Source organism: Gobius niger (assembly GCF_951799975.1).
Source record: "Gobius niger genome assembly, chromosome: 5".
Classification (NCBI taxonomy): Eukaryota; Metazoa; Chordata; class Actinopteri; order Gobiiformes; family Gobiidae; genus Gobius; species Gobius niger.
The window spans coordinates 18,217,905-18,242,852 of NC_136856.1; the positions used below are offsets into that span (position 1 = coordinate 18,217,905).

The 24,948-nt window shown below is 43.5% G+C and overlaps 1 protein-coding gene across 4 annotated transcripts; it reads right to left on the reverse strand.

The window, feature by feature from the left end:
* ankhd1 (ankyrin repeat and KH domain containing 1) lies at positions 1–24,059 on the reverse strand. Of its 4 annotated transcripts, none has more exons than XM_079556078.1 (38): positions 23,605–24,059; positions 21,501–21,654; positions 17,988–18,144; positions 17,688–17,835; positions 17,460–17,607; positions 17,155–17,388; positions 16,972–17,066; positions 14,740–14,895; positions 14,568–14,649; positions 14,293–14,484; positions 14,104–14,213; positions 13,939–14,026; positions 13,698–13,825; positions 13,479–13,622; positions 13,288–13,390; positions 12,923–13,182; positions 12,531–12,809; positions 12,035–12,446; positions 11,818–11,954; positions 11,619–11,730; positions 11,253–11,541; positions 10,963–11,176; positions 10,709–10,884; positions 10,168–10,330; positions 9,996–10,091; positions 9,152–9,268; positions 8,915–9,080; positions 8,627–8,826; positions 8,210–8,556; positions 7,803–7,955; positions 7,584–7,733; positions 1,891–3,484; positions 1,265–1,448; positions 1,089–1,184; positions 761–1,015; positions 493–680; positions 255–422; positions 1–159 (listed from the first exon to the last, which is right to left on the reverse strand). In XM_079556078.1, the coding sequence occupies exons 1-38, from the start codon at positions 23,881–23,883 to the stop codon at positions 100–102; spliced, it is 8,034 nt and encodes a 2,677-aa protein (XP_079412204.1). In that variant the 5' UTR covers positions 23,884–24,059; the 3' UTR covers positions 1–99. The 4 variants fall into 4 exon arrangements, with proteins under 4 accessions (XP_079412204.1, XP_079412203.1, XP_079412202.1 ...); XM_079556077.1 differs by having other exon boundaries at positions 12,531–12,803; positions 17,688–17,850; XM_079556076.1 differs by having other exon boundaries at positions 11,818–11,951; positions 17,688–17,850.
* Between the last annotated feature and the right edge of the window lie 889 nt (positions 24,060–24,948).

Here is a 24,948-nt window from a genome sequence, read left to right on the forward strand (position 1 = left end):
TTCTTTTTTTTTTACTTTGTCTTAATCTGTCATACGTCGTCAAGTTTCTTTTTCACTCTTGTTGTGAGTCATGCTGTGATTGATTGCTGTGGACGCTGTCTAATTCACGTGATTCAGATGCACGTTGCCCAGATGAGGTGCCCAGGTACCGGGCCACACCTGAAAAGAAAAAAAAGAAAAATCAATTAATAAAAATACATTTCTACTATTCCTTCTGAACTCTTAACTATTTACTTGAAACAGGCCAACATTACCTGCTGCTGTGGGTCTGAGTTGTCTGCGTTATTTGGGACCACTTTGATTATGGGGCTCCATGCTGGGTCGCCAGAGTGCAAACCGTTGTACATTGCCCCTCCGGGCCCCTCTGCCATTGGTGGATGAGGGGGCAGCATGGTTCCTCCATACATTGATATTGGTATTCCCTATATTTTAAAAAAGCTCCGTATTAGCTTAGACTTCAAATGTTCAGACATGTCCAAAGACTATAGATACCTTAGGGAAGTCAGGGATGTAGCTGTTGGGCATATGCTGCGGCTGGTGGAAGTTGTTTGCAGGGTTCGCTATGCCAGTGTCATCTTGCTCCATTGGCTGGTGTTGAGAAAAAGCTGATTGTTCCGCTTGCAGCTGAGGATGCATCATGTGACTATTCATCAGCGGCTGCGACCAACCGGACATTGCCTCTGCATAAAAAAATGTAGATTGATTAGGAACTATGCGGAAAAATATTATCTTTGTTTTTAATGCGCATTACTGGACTCACCTGAAGCACTGCCAACACCAAATGACCAAATGCCTCCCTGTCCAACAGATGCGGTGTAGCTGGTCGTGAGGAGGGGTGCGTTCACTGAACCAGTCTGCCGAATCCGGGCCAACCTCTCTGTCCCAATTGGTGGTGGCACCTTCCGATCCTGCTGTGAGGTGCTGCCCTGTTTGGGCTGAGGAGGGGGAGGGGCCACTACTGATGTGGACAATGCAGATGTCGACACTGTTGCGGGAGGTGGTACAGGGACATCACCTGAAGAAGAGAAAGGTAATTAATCATAAGAACAAGTAAAGAAACCTTCTTGGGCCGTGTTAAAGAAAGCTACCTGATGTTGATGCACTCCATGGATGAGGGGAAAAGTGCTGTCTGCTGAAGGAAGGCGCATTATGTCCATGCAGATACACGGGGTTGGTGGTATAGGCTGGAATACACAAAGGAATAGAGGTTATGATTTACGACACTGACTATGATTGATTCCTCCCCGATGCTAGTGCATCTTACCGATGGGGCTATTGACGATCCTCTGTGCGGATGGGCGGAAGCCAGGTGCTTTGGAGTTGTCTGGAGGAGGTTGCTGAATCATACTGTCCATTTGACTCATGGCTATGTAGTTTGGTGGAGCAGAGTATGACTGCTCTGGGGGTGACCGAGCAGGCAGATGGCTCCACACTTGATTGTTGCTCACCTGTGTAAAATACATGCAATTGTAATAGGACATTTATATTAGACTTGGGGCTGGGCGATTTTTTACTATGTATGATTTTAATGGAGACCAATTTAAACGGGACTGCTGATCTTTCAAGGTAAGAAAAAAAGCTCAGAGTCCACATGCAATCCCTTTACACCGGAATTATACAATACATACTGTAAGTGGTTGTTCATTTTTGTCCAGCCATTTTATATTCACATTCATTATACAATTATTCAAAGGAGTTTCTGTTTATAACTGTTTATCTGCTCTTAAAAGTAAAACTTCATTGCACACTCCAAAAATATAGCACGCAACTGAAAAGCAGCTAAATTTAGCTATTTTCCACATCAACTGTCTCCAAAAGCACAAATTAATTGAACGAATTTGATCACTCATCCCCCCAAAAAACACATAAAAAGTCGGTGTAGTAACTGACCTGGCTGTTGTTATCGAAGATGCTGCTGAAATTGAAGAGACCAGCCGGACCAAAGTTTGTGATCTGTTGAGCTTTGCCTGGACTGGCAACGTGTTGCATCTGTGAACCATTGATCATCCCCATGTTCGCAGACACCTGCAGTGAGCCTGGACCTTGGGCTTGGGGAGGCAGACTTGCAGGCTGAGAGGTCTGGTTTTGGGACTGTTTGGGCGGCTCTTGAGTGTTAAACGGCACAAACACAGACTGCTGCTGCTGCTGCTGCTGCTGCTGCTGCTGCTGCTGCTGTTGTTGTTGTTGTTGTTGTTGCTGCTGCTGCTGCTGCTGTTGTGCCTGTGTTTGCTGCTGCTCAGGAAGAGAATAGTAAGGCCCTGGCGGCTGCATACGATGAGAGACTCGGGGCGCAGGGGCTGAAAAATGGGGTACAGTGTTGTTGGGATGTGCAATATTGTGCGACAGGACAGGAGGGGCGGCGGAAGGTAGATTGGAGCTGGGCTGGGGGTTTAGGAGGGGCGGTGTTGCGTCTGAAGAAGGTACAGAAGAGAGTGCCGTGGGCAACTGCTGCCGAGACTCTGGTTTCGATGATGGAGCCATAGCAGGGGCTGCGAAACCCACTGAGGTGATATTCTCGCTGACTGAAATGGGCTGACTTTCTGTTGGGAGTGAAGGCTTGTCCTTTCCAGGAGTAGCAACAGCGCTGTGGTCCGTTTTAACAGGCTGGATGGGGGGCTGTGAAATGGGTCCGAGAGGTTGGGATGTTGAATTAGCAGCATGTGTGGTTGAATTGTGATGTGCTGGAGACCCTGTTCCCCTTACTGTATTGCTAACATTAGTAGCAGAGGCGGCTGAAACAGACACAGAGTTGACTGTTTGGGGCTTGGGGTCGGGGCCGAAGAGCTGTTTCCGTACAGATGATGGGGTCGGCGCGCTGGGTTGGGGGTTGTAAGGGGTGGGATTAGGGGTGTGTGGGGAGGCTGCAGCTGTGGAGGTGTTCGGAGTGCTGGTAGTGGTGGTGGTAGTTGTTGTGACCGGGGCTCCCGTGCTTGACGTGTTACTGTGATCGCCATGGGCCAAACTGGGTCTGGGCTGGCTAGCAACGCTTGCACTGCCCCCATTGTGTTTGGGGGAGCTGTTAGCACTTCCGGGACTCACAGGGCGCACAGGAAAAGGACCCCATGTGCTGGCAGCAGGGGAAAAGGTACCACCAAACTGAGCCATGGGCAGACGCGGATGTCTGATCTGGTGCATGGTCTGAGCAGCGAGTATAGCGAGCTGAGGGTGGGCGTACGCAAGCGACACTGGAAAAGGCTGCCGGACGTTTGATGGCAAACCTTTCCCGATCTTTCCACTGGCCTGAGAGGAGGATGACATAGATGAAACGGGTTGAAATGGGACCCCAGAGGACGTGACCAGCGAGCTCAGTGGCTTAGTGGTAGAACCACTGGAGGCCCCTGTAGCATTTGAAAAAGCTGATGCTGTTTTAGAGCCTGGTGCTCTGATGTGATTCCGGGGAATCAAATCCTCAAGCTCTTTGGCAGGATCTTGAATCAGCGCATTGATGAGCTGGACTGCATACCGGGTGGACTCTGTGCCTCCCCTGCAACAACATGATGCGTTCTCAATTAGGTTATGGTATTTTAAAACAAACAAACAAACTTGGATTAAGGCACAACTGCGATATTTAAGGAGTTCCTTTAATATGTAGCTAATTTATTTTAATACTTATTTTAAGTCCTACCAGGATTTCACAATCACAATCATTAATGCAAAATCAAGCAAACCACACAAAATCAGTGTGGCTTTGAGACTTTCCCAAAACACCAGAATTTTCCCACAACTGACACCAAAGATCAAACTTGCCAAACATTAAGTCAGTGCAGTATATGGTCCAAAAACACACAAAAAAGGAAATATTTTTAATATCTAAAATGCGTAATAGGTCACTTCTAGCCTGGTTGGTACAGCCTATGACCCATAGGATTTGCTTCCAAGTTAAAATCTGTTTTTGTAAGCAGTTTTAATAAAAGGAAGGAGGAAAAGGCCTATTATTTCCAAAAGATTGCATTACGTGAATTTTGATCCGCACAACGGTAAAAGGGTGAGGTTTTCTCAGGTGGCAGGTGGCAGGTCAAGTCAAATTTAATGCTTTTTCATGCCTAAATACTATATTTATCATGTCATAAATGCAAAAAATCTTCAATCAAACAGAGGAATGAAGGGACATTTTAATAATCAAAACCAAATTGGACACAGTGGGCACCTTTTGAGTTGAAGATTGTGTAAAATTTCAGTCAGAACTGCAGCTAAGTTGGTTTTAGATCATAGCAGACAGAAAACAATGCCAATGTCAAGTGCACAAATTTATCTCAAGGCACTCTTTTGAACCCAGACAATTCTAAAGATTTGCAGAAGAGGAAATGCATGTCTCTGAAGTTAAAGCAATCTTTGTCAGAATGGTCCTACTCTGGTGCGTAAATGAAACGCAAACTGAGTCTTTGCTGCGCAGAGCAGAGCATTACCAAACACCACAGCAGCCTGCACTTCACTCACACCCCTGTCCCCCTTTAAAGCTCTCAGATTGTCCAGTACAAAATGGGGCACAGACACACGAACAATGCAACTTTCGATACATTGCTATAGTAACTTATATAATCTCGCCTAGGCTTGCCACGATCATTTTTTTTTATATCGTGATAAACGATAATATTGAGTATAATGCAAATACTGTAGGCAATAAAAAGAAAACTAAGCAACTATTTTAATTGATATGTATTGAACTTTGTTATATTGGCATTCAATATAACACCTTATACCAAACAAAGTGCAAACTAGAACAGTCAAAATATTCTAGGACATTCTATCCATCTGTGCTTCTCAACCTTTTTACATAACTTACACTCTCACCAGGTTCTGTGTTTGTCACGATTTTTTTTAATAGTCAATAACACTAATATTGCTATTTCATCTTCATTATTCTATTTAAATATTTCCTTTTAGTTCAATTAAACCTGGTTAGAATAAAATGTGTATTAAATGTATGTTCAGATGTATTACTAGAGTAGCCATATGTACACATGGCTGTCGGAGTGAAGCAGCTTGTTGACTCTTTGTCAAACCGCTGCAGCATTTCTCTGGCTTTTGAACAGTGCGGAACAGTAACATATAGACCTAAGTAAGGAGTAAAGTCATCAGGACTGTCGCGCTTGTATTTGGATAGAGGCTAAAGCGGCCGGGTTCCTCTCGCTAACAGCTCTGATAATCTCTGATGCACTGACTGGTCGGTGGTTTCGCTTCGTTCACACGATGGACAAACCTGCAGTTGCATTCATGTTGTGATTCTCTCCGTAATGAGTTCTTTTGGCAGGAATTCCAAGTGTTTCTTACACGAGTCCCTCTTGCACCGCGATAAAGTTCGCAGAAAGTGTCGGAATCCGCGACGCTCCGTAGTAGCACGGCAGTTTGTTTACACCCGCCTCTCTCCAAAAGCAGCGCAGATCTATAAATGATCTGGATACATGCGGGGACACGGCTGATATGTTCAATGTGGTCTTTACAGGGGGACGGGTTCGACGCATACTCCGCTCACTCAGCGCTGTGATAGCGTTCATTCCTCTGTATTTATTTGAAGGACACGCAGCACGTGCATTTATCGAGACTAAAAATGTTATCGTCCTTCATTTTACTTATCGAGCGATAAGTCGATATAGTAATTAATCTCGCCGCACTGCAATGCTAAGGATGTAGCCAAGCTGATGCACCGTCCCTCGTGCATTTTCTTGTGCTCTCGATTGTGCATTCTCCTGATCTTCTGACTGAGCCACAGCTGCCCAGTGCCTCCGAAAGTTAAAAAGGATCTAATGAATAGGGATGCACCGATCCGGGTATTGGATATGGGAGCTGATACCCGAAAAAAATACAATATACAAGACAATGTACAAATATCCGATACTGAACCGATAACAGTTTTGGTTCTGACCACTTTAAAAACTTTCACCAACTAAATCGAAGTGAATATGGGCTGTATGTCATTTTGAAGCTTAGAACCTGGAGAATTCAATCACCGAGTTATAACATTCGCATATGTACTTTTGATAACCGCAGCTAGCAACAGTATGCTAACGCCAGAGGTGGGAGACTCGAGTCACATGACTTGACTCGAGTCAGACTCGAGTCGCAATTTTCGGGACTTGAGACTTACTTGACCAAAGCTCCAAAAAGACTTGACTTGGGACTTGCTGTTTGTGACTCGAGACTTAACTTGGACTTGAGGCCAATGACTCTCAATGACTTGCTGTGACTTTATAGTTATTATTTATTTGAGTGAAACTGTCGAAAGATCAGGATTCATTGCGTAAAATGCGTAAATTTTCTAAATTACAGTATCTTGAGAAAGCACTTATTTTCAAGATTAAACACATGAAAAGTAGACACGCTGGCGTTTGTGACTTGAGGTGACTTGCCGGCTAAAGCAAGACTTGACTTGACTTGACAAAAGCTATGACTTGACTTGACAAAAGCTATGACTTGACTTGACTTGACAAAAGCTATGACTTGACTTGAGCCCATGACCGATTGACTTGGACTTACTTGAGACTTGGACCTTCACGACTTGGAATTGACTCGAGACTTGCATTTAGTGACTTACTCCCACTTCTGGCTAACGCTAACGGCAACTAAACAAGGCTGGGACAGAAACTATGATTGGATCACCTAAAGTAGCCTAATAATGTGAGCTGTGCACATTAATGTATGCTAGCCGGTCATGTTTTAGTGTATAAAAATCCATTTATTCTTCTACAGAATGTTTTTCCATAACAGGTTATGATTAGTTTATAATTGATAACATTTTATTTGCAAGAAAACTCTGCATCACTAACCCTCTGCATCACTCCTTCTCTCTGCTGCCATCAGGAAGAAGATAAAGAACCCCCATAAAAACATGTGCAAGAAATAATTCACTCCATCTGCAGTGGCTGCCCTAAATAGCGCCCGGTAGCACTGTACTTTATATTATTAATCTTTTTTAGACTGATGGGTGGTACACTGCATGCTGCTATACAGTAAGTAAGCAACGATCTACCTATCTATCTATGAAGTAAAAAGTGCTAATTGTGTGTAACACAAAAGCAGTTTCCACACACTGTGCACAAGGCCAGTCTGACCCCGGCCTCGCTAGAAACCAAACATAAAACTTATCATCAGAGGAGCTGTTTTTTAAAACTTAATTAAAAATGTGATTTTAGATCTGAAGACCTTTTAAGGTTACAAAATCTGATGTAAGCCATTTCAAGACCCCGCGGGAGCCTTGATTGTGGACAACACCTCTCACTGCACCGGACTGTAGAGGAGCTCACCTCTACACCTTCACCACTGTCAGACTATTCAATTCTACTGTATATTAGTCCATGTGCAATAAGCTATATCCAAACCTGCCGTCATTGTCACTTTGTCACAGGTGACCTCCCACGATAACTGTAAACATGTTTTTTCGTTTTCTTGCACTGTTAATTTGGCTTTTATTGATCTAAATGTATTCTTCTTTAAGTTATTATTCCTTGTACATACAGATTATGCTATGTTTGCACATTTACCTTGTATTCTTTGATGCACATTCTAACTATGTGCAACTTAGTGTGTGTTTTACTGTGAGATCAACAGTCATATCATACCGGTCCACTAGAGGGCAAAATTCGTACCTTATGGTAATCATCCTCTCTCCGTTCTTGTCCTTCTGTTTGTCCACGTCAATGTGAGCTCCAGTCACATCTTGAATTGCTGTTATGTTGCAGCCTCCTCGGCCCATAATCCGAGAAACCACAGAGGCCGGAACAGAGAGCTTCTTTGATCTACAAAATTAGGGTAAATCATTAAGCTGCAGACTTTGTGTACACACTGTTGATGTTTCCTTGACCAACCTCCTGACAACTTCCTTCCAGCCTTCTTCTCTCTTCTGCCCCCGTTTAGGGCTTGTAAGGCTTAGCTTAGTGCTTGTTGGGGCAACAGGTAGAGCCATGGTTTTGAATGGGGAGGGCAGGGAGTTTGTAATTGAGTCACTTGCGTCTGGAACTCTGCAAAAACAGAACCAGTGTTTGAACATTCGGCTTTGTTCAGGCTTTTTTCACATGCTGTACATTGTACATTGCTATCTCATAGTTTAATAACTTTAAAAAACAGAGGGCACTTGTGTGAGAGGAAATTGCCATGTTTGACAAATTTACACTTGCATCTCACATGACCTCACAAAAGAACTAAAACTGACAAACACAAAAATGCACCTCTATATACAAGTATGTGTATGCGTAAGGGTGAAAAGTAGACTCACTTCTGTGTTGGTTTTGAGATGGAGACCGTGACCTTGTCCAATCTATTGTCAACATGCGACTGCAGAAAGTGCCTTTTCTCTGGACCTAGCGGGAGGCTTTGGGGCAGGACTGCTCCTGAAGAGAGGGCAGAAGAAGACGAGGACGACGACGAGGAGGAAGCTGAGGAGGTGAGGTCGGGGAGATAGTTGAGCTCCTGACTTTTGCCTCCGCTGCTGCTGCTCTCGCTGGCACAGTCAGTGCTGTCCAAGGGGTCAGAGTCGCTGTTGCCACCCGTCACTCCCCCGCCCCCACCCCGGGGCTCTCCGTGGATCTTGTTCTTGTCAGCCTTGTGCTGTGCAAATGCAACCTAAGACAAAGACAGAAGTTATACTACTTTGTTCCTAAAATGTGTCTCATGTTCATGGTTCTGTGCCAACCTGTGGATCTTGTAATATGATTGGTTCACTCGGGGAAGAGTCCTTGGTCTTGTTCTTTTTGTTCTTACGATTGGTGCTTGGGGTTGTGGCCACACTTGCCCTCTTTTTACCAAAAGCTGTAGTGAATGTGGTGGATGTGGCCGATATGCCGATTGTAGTGGTGGTGGTAGCACTAGGAGGCTCAATGGGAACCTCTGCTTCTGAAAATGATAAGTAAGAACACATTCAAGACAACTCATCATAAAGACAATCTAACCTTCACAAAATATGTGTTGATTTTAAGTGTACCATCAGCAGAATCTTCTTTCTGCTCCAGCATCTCGGAGGAATCCTTGGTCTTTTGCTCATCCTCCTCCTCTTGCTTCCTTTTCTGCTCCTCCTTTTTCTTCTTGCGTTTCTCCTTGCGCTTTTCCCGCTTGGCTGCTAGGGCCTGCTTCTTGCTCTCCTCTCGTGACTATCAAAAACAACAAGGTAAGTGAAGATTTCTAAACAGTACATTTTCAAAACGCAAAGGATGAGCATTACCTTCTCCAGGTCGAGCTCTTTCAGAAGGATGCTTGCATTTTTGTTGGCTTCTGCTGCCTGTTGGTCTTTGGCTTTGACGATGGTCTCCATGCACTGATGGCACTTCTTTAACAGCTCCTATATTAACAGAAAACGGATGAGTTTTTTGTTTTCCTCCAGTTTGTGGCGCTGTATCTTCTATATGCTTTGCCTGTTTTCTTCTAATAAATAGAAGGTTAGATGAGGAATAGGTGGTGTTTTATGAAGCAATCTTTTCCCTGGCCCTGTAAATGGACCAGTTTGTGTCTACTTTGAACATTTATGAGCTTCAAAAGAGAACATATGAGCGTGGCGATTGTGGATTGCTGTGATGACACACGTCTGGAAGGTTCTCTATAAGGCTACCCTGGCAAGTCAAGAATGATAACCCTCTGTATTATTTACACACATCGACAGTCTGGTCAGCCCGTCCTCACTTGCCGCTTGAGCGAAACTCAAATAAAACCGTGCAATCCGATTTGTTTATTTGTTCTTCACAAGCAGAGTCACTCTTGGGACACAGAAGTCTCAATACATGGATGGAGCGCGAGGGCCGAGCGTTTGTTCCAGTTGGCGGTATTACCAAAGATCGACAGTAGGTAAGTTTTGTGATTTGTAACCCTATTCGAAGATTGCTGCAACAACACACACCTGCCCTTCACTGACGCCCTAGATCAGACTCAATCGCTGGTATAGTTCTTCTGAGTGAGTCCTGAAGGCACGCAACCTTGACTACTCAACTCACACGCTACAAGCTTTAACATCTAATAATTGAGTTTAATGGACACATAGACGGCAGTACTCGTGTCCAAGTAACGAGACTTACCTTATCAGTAATCGTGGCAATATATCTCATGCACTCAATGTCTGACGGGAACTGGTTGACTTCCTTCACGAGATACTGCACCACTTTCACATGACCCTGTATGATGATGTGCAAAAATGTTAAACACACGGTTACATAAAACATGACAAAATCCTAAAAAAAAACATCACACCTTTCGAAAAGCAGCCATGAGTGGGGTGATCTTGCGGTTGTCAGCAGCATCCACATCAGCGTTGGCATGGACCAAAAGCTGAACCACGTCAAAATGTCCACCATTTGCTGCCAGCCAGAGAGGTGTGTTCCCTTTTTTGTTGCGTACATCAATATGAGCACCCCTGTAGAGACAGAAGGTATACTCAGTAAAGGAATACCAAGTGAAATTACATGCTGAACGTATTCTCATTGTACGTTATACTTCATGGTACTTTTTCTCTTTTACCAATTTTTTAAAACCTTTTTGGAGTTGCACTTTTTGGGGGGAAGATGCATTGGAACACTATCTAAAATGTTACCAAAAAAAAAAAAAAAGATTGACTCGTTTCTCTACAGCTGTGTGGCTCATTGGATTAGGCCGTGATGTTTGTTACTTTTCTGGTTTGACCTGGACTACAGTGGCAAATCACACGATAAAATTGTGTTCATCAAAATGGGATTCATCTCCCCTCAAGGCAGACTGGTTGAAATATCTAAGATCCAAAGTACTGCAAACTCACCTGTTGATAAGCAGCTCACAGAACTTATAGTGGCCTTTGTCTGCAGCGATGGTGAGGGCAGTGTCTCGAGATGAGGGCACAGGAGGGGCATTGACATCAGCACCTTTATCCAGAAGCACACGTCCAACTTCAGCATAGCCTCCTGAGGCTGCCTCCATCAGAGGAGTGAGACCAGTCTACAGGAAGAGAGGAGTCCGTTAGAAAAACACTGAGAAATGACTATTAAAGATGTATTAAAAGACAAAACCATTCACCTTAGCACGATGCTCCACGTTAGCCTTGCGATCTAGTAGCAGGCTGACGACCTCAGCCCGCCCCTGAAAGCAGGCTAGGGTCAAAGCCGTGTTTCTGTTGGTCTCAATCTGGGCATTGATGTCAGAACCCATGTCTAACAGCAGTTTCACAGCTGGTACATGCCCATTCATTGCTGCCAGCATCAGCGGAGAGATCCCCAGCTTACTGCCAGTTCTTAAAGATGGAAAGGTATGTGAGAGGAATGCAATATGAAATGATGAGCTAGTCTAGCATATAGATAATTTCCAACCTGGAGTTAATTTCAGCACCAGCATTAAGCAGTATCTTGATGATGTTGACGTAACCCCCAGAAGCAGCCAAACTGAGAGGCGTGTAGTCAGACACGTTGCGATGCTCCTTATTTGCTCCTCGAAGCAACAGCAGCTCAACTACCTCCTGCCGCCCCCCAGAGCACGCCAGGGAGAGGGGAGTGTCTTTGGTTCTCTCTGACTGGGCCTCAATGTCTCCACCTTTGTCCAGGAGGACTTCAACCACTCCCACATGGCCTGCGGTGGCAGCCAGGATGAGAGGGGTGAATCCTGCAGAGCAATGACAAATAAGTACTCTACCTTCATTGTTATTTTTTTAATACAAGATGGATATTAATAATGTCTACCTTTTTTGTCCCGATGCTCAATGTTGGCTCCACGAGCAATCAGGACAGATACCAACTCTTCGTGTCCTCCTGCACAGGCCAGTGTCAGTGCAGTGTCATGGTTACTCTCCGTCTGAGAAAACAAAAACTGCTTTCAGAAACAGAACAAGCGCAGATGTAGTTCAGTTTAGTACTTTGTTTATCTGGAAAAGTTCCTTACATGTGCATCAATGTCAACTGAAGGATAGAGAGGCAAAACAGAGGGAGGTGTGGAGAGGTTTGCAGGTGTCTGTGTGGGTGGCTGGGACAATGGCGTTGGTGAAGTTGTATTCAACATAGGTACACGACTGCTCACTGCTGCACAGACAAAAAATATTAATAAAGTTTATCCATAAATACAAGTTCAAATAGAAACTTTCAATCGGAGTAAAACGTACCAGCCATGATGTCGTCCAGCGTGTCTGTGAGTGTCTGTGCAGGTGTGGCTACCATGAGACCGTCTGAAGGCTGAGGAGGTAGCATTCCTGGACCCATCCCAGCCAAGTGTTGACCCTGCTGCTGGCCCAGCATCTGCTGGCCCACCAGTACCCTCTGGAGCTCCGGGCTGGTGCTCCCTGGATAGTCCGCAGGGTTGTAGTCTGGTAGGGGTGGGATAGGAACAAAGGCCGCCTGGAGAGGAGGAGGTGGGGGCTGTGGCTGGGTCTGAGGTGAAGGAGGAAGTGGAGGTTGCTGATGAGGCTGAGGACTGTCCCGGTACAGAATTGTGCCCACCTGAGGAAGTTTGGCAAAATCTTCCTCTCCGTCTGGATCCTCGTCTGAAACATCCTCTTCATCATAGTCATCCTCCCCCTGAATAGATATGAACATTAGATAAAGCAAACATCAAACCCCGTAAGCCCCGTCACAGTGACAACTGCTCGGTTTTTATCTTACCGGTTCTAGCTCTGCGGACAGCTCTTGCTCCTCGTCCCGGTTGGCCTCCTCATCCGTGTCCGAGCCTGTGTGCACGTGGGCCCCTGGAGGTGACGGGAGGAGCATCGGGGCAGTTGGACTTCCCGGCCCAGGACCAGGGCCCTGGCTTTGTCCAGGCTCCTGTTCTTCCTTCAAGCCCTTCGCCTCCATGTACTCTTTGGTGAACTGTTGCTGTGTTTTTAATTGCAGCTGTCGCTCCACCTTCTGCAGTTCCTTCAGAATTTTCTTTTTCTTCTGAACCTAAAACGTTCATTTTTTATTTCAGACAATATCAAAATACTTCTCTAACTGTCATGCTCACATTTCTACTATAGAAAGGAGCCGTGACAAACACACAGTGGCACTTTACACACCTGTTCCTCTCTGCTCTTCTTCAGCTCTTCTATCTTGTCTTTGGTGAGTGGCTCCCCCTGAATGAGTTCTAACGACTGAAGCTGGGCTTTTTCAATAGCGCTGATCCTCTGTCCAAGCTCATTGAGCTTTCCCTCTGTCTCCTCCACAATGCACTCCAGAGGCTGGCACATGTGGAAGGTCGGCAGATGATCTGCCTCCGTTCGGCCAGTTGAACCAGGGACACTGGGCCCGAGGGCTGCTTGTCTCTGCTTTGACATGACTATAAGAATAAATATTGGCAGATTAGAAAAAGTGAAAATCATTAATTAATTCTAAACAATACAGTTATTTCAGTTCGATATCTATTGTGATCTTTCACCCTTACCCTTGCTTGAGACAGGAGGCGGAGGGGCGATGTTGGATGGGGCTTGGTCAGGCTCCTGGGGGGGCACCAAATTGGCAAGGGCTTGGAATGGAACACGGGGAACCTAAAAGAGAAAATATTTTTTTATATAAGAATAAATAGGATAATAGGCATCCACAACATTGTAGTAATATTACAAGCTCCAACTTTACCTGAGAGGCATCTTGCGAAGGTGGCGTGAGTTGTGACAGGTCAGGGGCTGGGACAGAGAGGATGTTGTTGGGATAATCCAACAAGTAGGACACCACATTAGTGTGGCCACCCTTAGCAGCTTCTATCAACATGGTTGAGCCATCCTAAAAGCAAAAGAACATGTGAATAATCCCACCAATTGCAGATTAAAATAACATCTCAGTTAGTCATGTCATTACTTTGAGCCTGTGTGTTGGGTCAGCTCCATGAGCCAGCAGCAGCTCCACCACAGCGAGATGTCCTCCAGCACAGGCCAGCGACACCACAGTGTGGTCATTATTAGCCGTTGCTCTGTTCACATTAGCTCCTTGAAAAAAAAAAACACATTTTAGAGGCATTTTATTCATGGCATTATATAGTGCAGATTACAGTAACAGCTCACTCAACTTTCAAAATCAAAGTACATCATTTAAATATTACCTTTACTGATCAGGAACTGCACTGTGCAGAGATGGCCCGCCCTTGCTGCCTTCATCAAAGGAGTTCGCCCCCCCTCTGACTCATGCTCCTGAAGGGAAAAAAAATGCTTTTTGAATACAAGTTTTCATCATTAAATGGAACCGATGCAATGGTTTTGAAACATACCAAGTTAGCTCCAGCCTGCAGTAGCACATCTGCAACGTCTGTGTGGCCATTCTCACACGCATACGTTAATGCGGTGTCACCAGTGGCTGTTGTCGCGTGAACATTCGCTCCTAAATTACAAAAAGGCATCACTTATTATCTAAATAAGTTCCATCCTTTTCGACTTTCAACTAACTCTTTAATGCTGACCTGAATTTAGAAGGTACTTCACCAACTCTAGATGGCCCTCTTGAGCGGCTTCCATGAGAGGAGTGGAGCAACCCAGCTCAATATCAGCACCCGCTTTAATGAGAAAGTCTGCCACTTCTAAGAAACCCCCACAGCATGCGAGAGTCAGAGCTGTTTCCTGGGTTTCTTCAGTCTGTGCATTTATGTTTGCACCTGGAGTGAGAACAACATTACTTTTCAGTGGAAATTACTTTCTACAAGTGGTTAGATACAATGTTATTGTTTTAACAGTTTACCTTGAGCTAGTAGCAGTGCAACCATCTCCTCGTGACCTTCTCGAGCTGCCTCCATAAGAGGTGTGTATCCCTCGTCATTTACCTGTGCACAAAACAGAATATGACTTGGTAGGACTAGGGAACCACTGATTACATGTACATTATCAATGTAGAGTAAAGCTGTTGGCCATACCTCCTCCAGGTTGGCTCCCCTCTCTATGAGCAAGGCTGCCAGCTCCACATGTCCCCCACAGGCTGCCAGGGTCAGGGGCGACTCAAAAGAATCCGCAGGCATGTTCACCTGCGCCCCGCTGTCCAGTAGGAGCCGGGCTACCTCCACATGGCCGTCCTGGGACAGAGAGACACACAGAACATGTGGAGATAAGCACAACAAACGTGTATTGTGGACCAAGAGTATTTTTGTCTTGAGGATTGCTACAATAACTATATAGTCGTTTGGGTAGGGCTGTGCAACTAATCGAAATTCGATTACGATTCTGATTACAACAGTAAAATATTACAAAATTAGCATAATCGCAAAAAATCTATTATAATTTTTTTTTTGCAAAGCAGTCTTGCGTTATTTCATGGCGCTGGGATTATTTTCCCTTCACTTTTCACGTGCCATGGCTCATACTTTTGTCATAGAAAACAAACGACGCTGTGTGATGATGTCATCAGGCTGCGCTGCTCAGTTTACTTGCGCAGGTGTGAGGGCTGGCCAGCAGGGAGCAGGTGTGAAACAGGGACCTCTCTTTAATCAAGGCGTACTTGAAATCATTTGTACTTTTATGACTGTCCAGAAAACATAAAGTGTAGTGTAGTGTTTTGATTAATAAATAAATAATATAAAGATAGACTTTTTTTTAAAGGCAACAAATAATCGTTTGAATAATCGTGATTTCAATTATGACAAAAATAATCGTGATTATTATTTTTTCAATAATCGAGCAGCCCTACGTTTGGGTATAATGCATTTTGTTATTTAAGTTCTACAAGTTCTGCAAATATTTGGAGGGTTAATTGGATGAAAACCGGAATCGGAAAAATCAAGGACGATAACATTTTACGCTCACAAAAACGTCATCAAGCAGACTACCCCCAATTCCTAATCCTTCAAGCGACAAGGGCAACAACCATATCAGTGTATCCACATCATTTGTACATCCGAGATCATCTGCTTTTGGAGAGAGACGTGTCAGCATCACCTACAGTGATGTTGATGCGAATACTCAAGTACAACAAGTAAACGCCCAACTCGATGGTCCCCGGAGTAAGAACATTTTGGATATCACCAAAACAAATGCATTATGGAGCAGGTATGTCCAATGTGTAGGAAAAGCCTGGAAGCTATGAAATACACAAAAACCCCAGTATATCAGTGCTAACGTGCGTGAGGACTACTGTTGGATCAGAAAGTCCTCTCATCGCAAACAGTCCCCCAATCATTTCAGCCAGCAATCAAAATACAAGCATGCTAGTCCCTTACTGATAACATTACTCAGTATAGACACGTTACCGTCCTACGCTGCTCAAAAAACAGCATTTAGAAAAATGCTACAGTGGTTTAACCAATAAAAACGTCTCTCCAACAGCCACACGTGCAAGGAGGGGATATTTCGGAGGGGGAGACTATATCTACTTTAATTTTGCATCAATGTATGATCATGGACGTCAAGGCCTTTTGCTTTACAATTTTTGGGGATATGGGTTTCCTTGGTTTCCTTCTGATGGCAAATACATAGAAGTACTTAAATGTAGCCAAATACTTTTGTGATTACCTCTGCTACGAGTTCTTGCTGTTAATTTGAAGGAACTGAAACTATAGTGAGGATTTGGGAAGTTTAAATCACTGCAATAGACTAACGGGCAAAGCTAACTGCGGGCTAGCGCCACTACTTAGCAGTATTTACAGCCAAGCTTGACAGAAAAAAGTTTCAGTGTAGTATTTACTCTTACAGACAATTAATGAGTAAAAAACACGCAACATGCTACGAGAGCTGCAGTGGCGCTTATGAGTTATTTAGTTTATGCATCGGTTTTTCTTTTATTTCAAGTCTAGGACGTTTCACTGAATGAGCTTCTCGCTTTCTCCTCATCTATACATGTTGGGGATCAAACGTTCTCCACCGAGGTTTGACACATTTTACGATTTTCGTCCAGCTGAGTCGCAAACATTTTTGCGATTTATTTGCACAAACCCACTCAGATTATAATCCAACCTCCAAACACTTCCCTTTAATCTCTGAAATCATTAGATTTAATTCTAATTAACTTTAATTTAAGACATAATTTAGTTGCTTTGTGAAGAAAAGAAAATGGTTTACTAAATAATATATTTAAAGAGACAATGCATCGTCCTTAAAAACATTATTGTGACAATGTAGTCATGTTAAATGCCAAAAATGCTAGAGCCAATGCTCACCATGCAGGCTTCCATCAGCGCAGTGTGCATCTCATCAGTCTTGTGTTCCTGATCCGCTCCCGCCTCCAGCAGAAAACGAACCATGTCTAAGTGACCTGTGCGTAGAGAGATTTTTCAAGATTAGAAATCAAGCTCTTAAAAAGGCTTGTGCAAAGAACCTCAAGGAAAGACCAGATAGCAGACCTTTGTAGCAAGCGAGGGTGAGAGCGCTTTCTTTGAATTCATTGGAGTGTGTGTTGATGCCAGCACCATACTCCAAGAGCATTCTGGCGACCTCCACATGACCAGCACTCGCTGCCTCCATGAGGGGCGTGTGCCCGTTTTCATTATGGTCTTCGATGTTCGCGCCCTCTTTGAGTAGCACTTTGACCACATCTACAAAGCCGCCTGCACATGCATACGTTAGAGCTGTGTTTCCTGTAACCAATAAAAGTAAGATTAATACAATTCACACCAACAGAACGTCTTTAAGTAACAATATTTTTTACCTGTAGAGGACTGTGCGTTTACATCAGCTCCGTGGACCAAAAGGAGTTTGACAATGTCAACATAACCTCCACTGGCTGCAGCCATGAGTGGTGTGATGTCCCCTTTGATGCCTCTGTCTTCTACATTGGCATGCATGGCCAATAATACCTGCAATTAAAAAAAGGGTAATCTTGAAGATAAGAAAGAGCTTGGTCCTAAATAAGAATTTATATCAGAGAAAAGTTTACCTGTGCAAGTTCATAATATCCAGCTGAGCAAGCAAGACACAACAAGCTCTCTCCTTCTTCTGTGTGTTCGTTGACGCTCCGTCCCTCGTCGAGCAGCTTGCGGACTGCGTTGACATCCCCGTCCGAGCACGCCTCGGCTAAACTACGGCTGAAAATAACCAGACTGCTACAATTACTGCCACTGTGACAGGTGAACATACAAACGCCGCTCAGCAACACACAGTCCACAAGTCTTTCCTCAAAGCCACAGTAGCATTGTTTTGAAGTCTAGCTGTGTATAAGCGTAGGTCAGATACATACTTGTCCGCTTGGCCGGCGTTGAGTGTGTTTTCCGCCCTCATCCGCGTCAGAGCTGCTGCCGCCTCATCCAGTGCACAACTCACAGACGACGTCAGCCGCCGCAGCACTTCAGGGTCTGCAAAAGCTTTACCATCGGCAGTGGACAGTTTACCGATGCCTGCCAAACACCAAGAGGGCATAGGTGCATAGGGCAAGGCAAACCACAGGGAAGCACAACCACACCAGGGGAGAGGGAGAAGTGCGTCCAGTCAGGCCAATCCAATCCAAGGTTAGTAGTGGCATGAATGCAAAACACACAGAAAAAAAAAAACCCAACCAAGCAATTGTTAATAATACAGTGTAACATCATCAGACTGTCCTCATTACACATCTATGTCTTATAATTTATACAAATGAACAGGGCTGCAGCAAATAGAGCTTAGCAATTGCAGTCAGTCCTGTAGATTATGTGGTTTGTGGTTTAAGAGAAAAGGGCTCATCCTTTTTGAATTATAGATGGTAAGAGGCAGTAAACATGAAAGGAAAAACTGTAGCTCATTAGGACAGTGGACAAAATAGGTTTGTATAATCAACGGCTAACAAAAGCTTCAGGACGGGCAGCTGCCTTGTGTTTTGAAATGTTTGAAAACCACACACACTCTAAAAACTTTTACATTTAAATGTTGGTACAGATTTCAAACTATGCCAATATGGTTCTCAAAGATTTCGCAATGTTTCTCGTGGCAAAGTTGAAAACAAAGCTATGAAGCATGTCAACAGTTAATGGCTCACTCTCAATGTAATCAGAAGATTTACCAAACATCCATAAACACATGGCCTTCATTGTTTTAAACAAATATTACTATTTGAAGCCTAATTTGAGAAAAGTGTCTTGTTAATAACATTAGGATCTTCTTGACTCAGCACTTTTTTTTTTCTGGAAACCGGTCTTACTTAAAAACCCAAAGGCACAAGTAGCACATTTGTACAAGTAGCTTTGACAAAGGCCGAAAACATTGGAACAATATGTGCAATTTTTCTAACAAAAATGATTGCAATTGGATTTGTCAATTCATGTTTACAAAAATATTCATGACTCGGATCGCTGTGCACATTTTGAATATCTTCAGGAGCATTTAGAGAAGACTGACATTCAAACTGCTGAACTAGGACCACAATCACAGGCATCACAGAACATGCTTGTGGAGGTGCAAACTACAGGGCAAGTTTAATATATAATGAGACCCTTCACAGACAGGATATTTTGTTGTTCACAGAGGCTATTCTTTTAGCTCAATCAATGATTATCAGCTGGTGAAGCTTTTTTTTAAATAATAATAATTAACAACACACATTTTGCAGTTCGACTGTGATTATGAGATATGATGAGGCGTTGATCATGAGGATGACCATTATATCAATTCATCATAGTAAAGTTTTGGCAAATGGATACTTCCCCCCCTTTTGAGAACCACTGGCCTAAATAATTGCAGTTTTTGAGATTTGCTAAATGCAACCACTGAAATTGCAATTTTGGCTCGATTAATTTCATTATCACTGCCATTTCCAGGGACGGGGCATCACATTATTCCTGTGGCTAGAAGCCTAATGTACACAACCTCGGTCACCAAGTCCGTGGCCATGTTTTCTTGTACAGCTCCTGCCAAATAAACCAATAAACGTTCACTCCTACTTTAGATACAATCATTTTGCACTTTTTCCATTGCTGTTTGTAAATGACCAGCAACTCAATACTGCCGTCCCTCCACTCCCATGTTGACACTGACAACATCCTCATCTAGATTTTGTTTTTGCACGACGTAAATAAAATATGCATAATGTCGTAGAGCTTATAAAGACTCGTGTGCTTTATAAATCTGAACAGACAGTTTGTACAACTTGTGTAATATTCCATAACAATGAAGTTTAGAACGTCAGAGTTTCACCAACGTTTTCGGGGTTAAATAACTGGGTGGACGGATTTGCTACAAAATGACAGTCCCCTGAACAAAAAAAGAAATACTATGGATGACACAAGATAAGAATCAAGAAGTATATATTAACAACATGTTTTGCGGTTAAGCTGGATCACTTTATCACTATGGTAGATATGTTTTAAGGCCAAAACATGAACTACAATCTAATACATTTTACAGTTTAAATGGTCACAAACAACAAATCTCAGAGGTTGCATTTATTTAACTGCTGTGGTCTGCATAAGGTCTTATTAACTATCAAACCTGACGTATTAATTCTGTACTGTAAACTTCTACGATGTGATAGTAGATAGGTCGATATAGTAATTATCGTGACAGCCCTATCGTTCAATAAATAACAGATAAACAATATATTTTGGGCGTCGATATTTATCGTCTGTACATTTTTTAACATTTCCCCTCTATTTTTTCTTTGTAAAACTTGGATTTCTTACTGAAGCAAATGTAGTTACATTATATTTAATGTTTATTGCAGCTTGTGTGGTATTTTAGGATATGATGATGCACTTTTAGAACAAAGGTGTACTGTCATTTTTATGCCTGAGAGTTGACAGTATCTAGTATCGTTAGAGTCAATAATATTGTTTATCGCGATGCTTTCCTGCCTCAATGGATCGAACTTCAAATTTGTTATTGTGACAGGCCTAATAGTGGAGAAATTCACTGAAATATACTTCATGTATTAGTTTAGCACGTTCATATTTCAGTCAATGCTCCAGGATTTTAAAAATGTGCACCGCATTACAACACAATTGACAAACCAAACTATAAAGCATACTTGTCAGGATTGTGTTTTTTTGGGGGGTATCATCTCTCTAATTCAACAAGTCAAACTTTCTCCTCGGGTGTACACTATACTTTTACTCCCTCGCAACAGCAGCTCTACAAGATCACATCGCTCATCCTCGCTCTCAATTAGGCATTACTACAAAAGCGTTTAAGCCAAATGGTTTCCCTAAACAGATGATTTAGGTCAAACTCTGGCAGCACGCCCCATCTACCCTTTGTCAATCACAAGCTCCCACACAGAGGGCTTTCGCTAGTCGTCAACAATTCAATCTTAAGAAATATATCTGACGACATATTCTGTTATGATTGAGCTGACTGATGTGAACTCTCGTGCTGTGGCAGGAGGGGGAATACAGTAGAATGAGATTAGCCATTAGCAGTTCAACGTGGGCTCTCTGCATGCTGGAAAGGCTCAAGCGCATTGCAGTGTTAATCTACCTGGTAATGTTCATAAGCCCAAACCAGGCCAGGACAGCCAGCACTATTGGATTAATCTACACACCGATTCTAACACCTACAATACAGGTTCAATAACTATTATGCTCCTACAACAAAAATGGGAGGACCAAAGGATTTCCCAACTACAACACTGTGTAAGAGTGCTGTTTCATACGGGTAAAAGACCCTCCAGAGGTCAAACATTCATTTAAGACAATGTACAAGAGTCAGTAAATAAAACAAATCATTTATTGTTGGCGGAGTTCCGCTATAGCTATGTGTCATGGTTAAATTTTAAATGGGTTCATACCTGCAGCTTCCAGTAGAGCTTCAAGCCGTGCCTGTGTTTCTGGATCAACAGTTCTCAAATCGACCCCGTCTGTGGCGCTGGACAAAAGCAACTCCGATGCTGTCTTCATGATGGGGTTGTCCAAGTCCTCCTGATCGAGAATGAAGGACTCCACCTTAGACAAACACAAGAAGTGTTTCCAAAATCAGAACACATTCATAACCTATAAAAAGTCAGTCACACAACCCCTGTTTGTTTACTATTTCTCCAGCTCAATGGGAGCAAAGAGAGCATTGGGATAACAGACTGACATCATAGGAAGCAGTGGGAATTACAACCCCTGCACACATGGACAGATTCAGCTGAGAGTCAGCTGCCGCAGCACAGACACACAACATCCAACCTGGGCCTGGCCATGTCACGATCTGTTTTACTAACACAATTTTACAGACTTTAAGGGAACAAGCTAATTATATTGGAATTGAAAGAAAATTGTATTGTAACAAATACAGTTAGTAGTGCTGTACTATGAACTAACAAAACACTGAGCAGCTGCAATTTAAATTATAATGCAGAGGTTGCAGACAAACAAGTTCTACATGTAAACAAACATTAGAAAAGTGTGGCAGAATGCAGCAAGTCATTAATTCCACATCACAAGCCATATACAGCCACAATGTAGCATTTTGAGGCACAGAGTGGCGAAGTGGGCAAACATTTAGAGAAAGTCAGTATTCTGCAATGCAATTCAGCTATAGGATAGGAATGCAAAGCACAACAACCCATGGGGAATGTAGTTCTACGAGGGCTTTTGTAATCAACAATGGACATCAGTGTTCACTATTAATGAACTACAGTTCCCAGAGTGATGGTATCCACAGAGCTGGAAAGGCCTAGAATGGCATCTGCTTAATCCTGGGGCTCAGATTTTAGCTACAGCCCAGAGCAGCGAGTTCACCACCGGGTTGAAACCGCAGAGCCAACAACTCTTAAAGAAGTATTTTGCCAGCTAGCAGAATCTATAAGCATGACATAGAAGTCATACATTTTTATGCTAGCAATTCCTTTGCTTCAATTTTGACTATCAAACTTCATATTTCTTTTGCTACTTTCATGAAGTTACACCCAGCGGACAGAACATTAGCTGTATGGATGGAGGCAGGTGTCTCAAGTGATGGATACATGAAGAGGTAGCTCCACTGCTAGTTTCTGTACTTTGCCTTCAATAAACAAACAGCTGAACAAATTAGCAGGACAGGACTAAATACTGTATGCTGTGTAATCATTTCACTGGCGTACATTATCACTGGCGCCAACAAAAACAACTTAAAACATTTGAATTTGTGTTATGAACACAAGGAGTGATTTCGTCACATGCATGCTCCTGCTAATTATGTGCAAAATGTATCATCCTAATTGAAAATTGCAGCATGCTCAGGTGAGCTGTCACCACGCTTGTCCTATTTCAGACAGCACTGGTAAAATTGCTCACAACCGTGACAACGCAAATAAAGTTGACACTGAATAAAGATTTTGCTGATTGAGAGGTGAAATTGATGAAAACGGCGACTTTCGAAAATCCAAGTTGTTACCCAAGAAGTAGCTAATCAACGTGGACTGAAAAGTTACCTTTGATATGATACTCAGACTGTTTACATGTTCAAGAAATGTGACGTAATTGCACCATATCAAGTGGAGTCCGTCCACGGGATAGCAGACATATTTTTGCGTGCTGTGGCTAAAGCCTGGGGAAGGGTTGCAAACTTGTGATGCTGTTGCGAGAGGACAGCACCAAGCGAGGCCGCCGTCTCGTCCACCCGAACAAGGCCGTGGTTGCAGCCTGGGCCGCATAAATAATACATTTACCCCGGCTAGCCCGGGCAACTGCAATTGCCCCGACAAACATTATATACATCAAACACTGTCTTAGAGCATGAGCTGGCGAGAAGTGCTATTTGAGTAAGGTGTGGGGATAATTTACGTAATTTCAGCGGCCCGGGAGGGGGTGGCTGCCAACTGTGAGCTAAGTCTTAGCTAGCGACCAGCTCGCTAAAGCGGAATGCTGCCTAGCCCCTAGTTAGCTCTGGTAAGGCTTAGCTAACTTAGCTTAGCATAGCGTAGCTACCTCTGAAACCTCGTCTTCGTCGCTGCCGGATCCAGGACCAGAGGAGAGGACGGCCGCGGCCGCTAGTTTGAAATCCAGTCTCTCTGCTGCAGGCCCGCTTGGCTCCCCGTACAAGCGTACTTTCTTTCCGCCTACACCAATCCCAATGCCCCCCAGTCCGACTCCTCCTGGTGTCGCTCCTACCCCCATCCCTGCCACTGGGGAGCGAGGAGTCACCGAGTCAATCTCGTCCTCGAAGCCGTCCGTCAGCATTGCCGTCCCGGCTACTGCATCCTGCATACTTATGTTCACGATACTGTGTTAACGCGCTAGTTGTTGACTCAAACGTCCGTCCAGGATCTTTGTTTTAGGTTATTTGCGTGATTTTACTTCAGGGAATCCAGAAACTCTCCCGAAGCGAGGGTTGAGGAGGATCTCTTTCCCCCAGCCATTAACTTTCTAACAACCTAACCCGATACGCACTGTTTCTCAGAAACACCGCCTCTATGGGAAAGTATCATGATCCCATTGGGTCTGTAGAAACCGAGGGGGCTTCCTATTGGTCATGTCAGATGCCCATCAAATACGGGACCGCAACGTCATGTTAGGTTTACCGATATCACGAGGCTGTGAACGAACGTCAAGACTTGACATGGAAGGCCAGTAACTGGAGTTAGCTATATTAGTTTATCCCAACTTGGTTGGGCTTCATTTCATAAATAAATATCTAAACTTAAACTGATGATTGTGGATCTTTTTAGACTTTAAATGGTATTTGTACTTTTAGACTTGCAGTAGTTATGTCACATAAGTCACATTATTGTTTTGATTTTGTTTTTTAGTTGGCACAGATCCACGCATGGCAGTGCGGTATCTATGTTTGATGAGAAATGCTATGATTAGATATGCTGTAGTGAGCAAACAGTGTTGAAATCCTGAATATGAACCAGCACCACCTATTATCACACTTTACAATACATTTATGTAGCTACATTTACTGGCTTTGCCATGTTAAGTTTCAGTGTTTCTCTCATATTCAATATAATACAATTATAAATTATTATTAATTATAAATAACTGCAGTGACGTAATTACACAATAGAAATTTATGGGAATCATTTTCATCATTTATTGTTGATGGGGGGGGGGGGGGGGGGGGGCATACTTTCCTTTAGTATGGAAATTGAGGTAAGTAATGTACAGGCCGTACATTACTTACCTCAATTGTCATTGTTTGGCCTTGTAGTGAATAAATTCTGTTCATATGTTTATATTCATTAAAAATAGTTGGTGAAGCGCAAATATAATGGCCACCTGGAACGTACCAAGATGTGGTGTAATAGGAGTGGGACATAATGACATTTG